The sequence below is a fragment of the Geospiza fortis genome, unplaced genomic scaffold (genome assembly GCF_000277835.1).
Source record: "Geospiza fortis unplaced genomic scaffold, GeoFor_1.0 scaffold599, whole genome shotgun sequence".
Classification (NCBI taxonomy): domain Eukaryota; kingdom Metazoa; phylum Chordata; class Aves; order Passeriformes; family Thraupidae; genus Geospiza; species Geospiza fortis.
Genome location: NW_005054605.1, coordinates 196,339 through 198,752, shown reverse-complemented (window position 1 = coordinate 198,752; position 2,414 = coordinate 196,339). Strand labels below are relative to the sequence as shown.

Genomic DNA, 2,414 nt, shown 5'->3' with positions numbered 1-2,414 from the left:
TGGGTGATGTTCCTGCCCCATGGGGGGCACATTCCTACCCTATCACAGGCGTTCCTACCTCACTGCGGGATGTTCCTGCTCCCTGGGGGGATGTTCCCTGCCCCACTGGGGTCATTCCTTCTTCACTGCCACCTGAGAGGATGTCCCTGTCCCCTTGCCTTGCAGACTGTCATGTTCACAGCCACCATGCCCCCGGCAGTGGAGCGCCTGGCCCGCAGTTACCTGCGGCGCCCGGCCGTGGTCTACATCGGCTCCGCGGGCAAACCCCACGAGAGGGTGGAGCAGAAGGTGTTCCTCATGTCCGAGTCCGAGAAGAGGTGAGGAGCACGGATTTGGGGGTGGCCTGGGCCTTCAGCATCTCTTTGCCCAACTATCTCCTCCTCCTTTCTGCCCTTACAGGAAGAAGCTGTTGGCCATCCTGGAGCAGGGCTTCGACCCGCCCATCATCATCTTCGTCAACCAGAAGAAGGGCTGCGATGTGCTGGCCAAGTCCCTGGAGAAGATGGGGGTGAGGCTGGGCTGGGAGAGGGGTCACCCTGAGCCCTGTCCCCTTCATCCCCACATGGGGATGTGTGGAATTTTTCATCACTCGGGGTCACCAAGTGTGGTGTTGTTCAGAGGGGTCCCAGGACGAGGGAAGAGATGAGAAGGTGATATATTAAAACTACACTAAAAGAAACAGAAGAAAGGATTTCATCAGAAGGCAGGAAAGGAAAGGAAAGGAAAGGAGAAAGGAGAAAGGAGAAAGGAGAAAGGAGAAAGGAGAAAGGAGAAAGGAGAAAGGAGAAAGGAGAAAGGAGAAAGGAGAAAGGAGAAAGGAGAAAGGAGAAAGGAGAAAGGAGAAAGGAGAAAGGAGAAAGGAGAAAGGAGAAAGGAGAAAGGAGAAAGGAGAAAGGAGAAAGGAGAAAGGAGAAAGGAGAAAGGAGAAAGGAGAAAGGAGAAATCATAAAATCTTGTGACTGACCAGAAAGTCTGAGACAGCCAGACTGTGATTGGCCATTAATTAAGAACAACCACATGAGACCAATCAGAGATTGCTGTTGCATTCCACAGCAGCAGATAATTATTGGTTTTCTTTTCCTCTGAGGCCTCTCAGGAGAAAAAATCCTAAGGAAAAGATGTTTCATAAAATATATCTGTGCCAAGGATGTGCCCCCCACTGACCCCCCCTGTTCCCACAGTACAATGCCTGCACCCTGCACGGTGGGAAGGGCCAGGAGCAGAGAGAATTCGCCCTCTCCAACCTCAAGGCTGGAGCCAAGGACATCCTGGTGGCCACGGACGTGGCCGGACGTGGCATCGACATCCACGACGTCTCCATGGTGGTCAACTACGACATGGCCAAGAACATCGAGGGTGAGGCTTGGGGGGCACTCAGGGGGGCACTGGGGGGTGTGTGCCCAGGCTGGGGGTGCTTGGTCCTGGTGTTCCCTGCACTGGAGGGGCTTTGGGGGCTTGCTCAGCCCTGCTGCTGCCACACTGAACAGGCTGTGATGTTGCCCAGCTTTGGTACTGGGTGTGCAGAGGGTGCCCGGCCCTGGTACTGCCCTCACCAGGGGGGTTGCAGAGGTGCCCAGCCCTGGTGCTGCCACACTGAGGGGTCTGTGGGGTGCCCAGCCCTGGCACTGGGAGTGCAGGGGGTGTCTGGTTCTGGCACTGGGAGGGCATGGGGTGTCTCATCCTGGTACTGGGGGGCGCTGTAGGTGCCCAACCCGAGTACTGGTGATACTTGGCCCTGGTCCTGGTGCTGTGTGGGGTGCCCAGCCCTGGTGCTGGGAGTGCAGGGAGTGCCCAGCCCTGGCACTGGGAGTGCAGGGAGTGCCCAGCCCTGGTGCTGAGGGTGTCAGGGGAATGGGGAAGTTTCCTGGCATTGGTTCTTGGGGATGGGGAGATGCCCAGCCCTGGTGCTGGGAGTGCAGGGGATGCTGCAGGGAATGCCCAGCCCTGGCACTGGGAGGGCAGGGAATGCCCAGCCCTGGCACTGGGAGTGCAGGGAGTGCCCAGCCCTGGCACTGCCCTGACACTGAACCCTTCGTTTCCCCCCTCCCAGATTACATCCACCGCATCGGGCGGACGGGCCGAGCGGCGTGGCCATCACCTTCCTCACCAAGGAGGACTCCACGGTGTTCTACGACCTCAAACAGGCCATCCTGGAGAGCCCCGTGTCCTCGTGCCCCCCCGAGCTGGCAAACCACCCCGATGCCCAGCACAAGCCAGGCACCATCCTCACCAAGAAGCGGCGGGAGGAGACCATCTTTGCCTGAGGGTCCCCTTCGTCACCCCTCTGGGGACAGCAGGACCAGCAAGGCTGCCAGGACTGCTCTGGCTCTTCTTTCTCCCAGCTCCTTGCGCAACCCCAGGACTGCCCACAAGCAGAGATTGGGGCTGGGATTATCCCAAAAGATCCCCCCTGT

General features: G+C 58.5%; 1 protein-coding gene across 1 annotated transcript in view; it reads left to right on the top strand.

Moving 5' to 3' along the window:
- Positions 1 to 2,414, top strand: part of DDX23 (DEAD-box helicase 23) — a 9,877-nt gene extending 7,463 nt beyond the window's left edge. The window contains 5 exon segments of the mRNA XM_005430139.3: positions 166 to 317; positions 400 to 508; positions 1,182 to 1,356; positions 2,051 to 2,080; positions 2,083 to 2,414. Of these exon segments, the coding sequence (XP_005430196.1) occupies positions 166 to 317; positions 400 to 508; positions 1,182 to 1,356; positions 2,051 to 2,080; positions 2,083 to 2,264 (648 nt within the window). The 3' untranslated portion in view covers positions 2,265 to 2,414.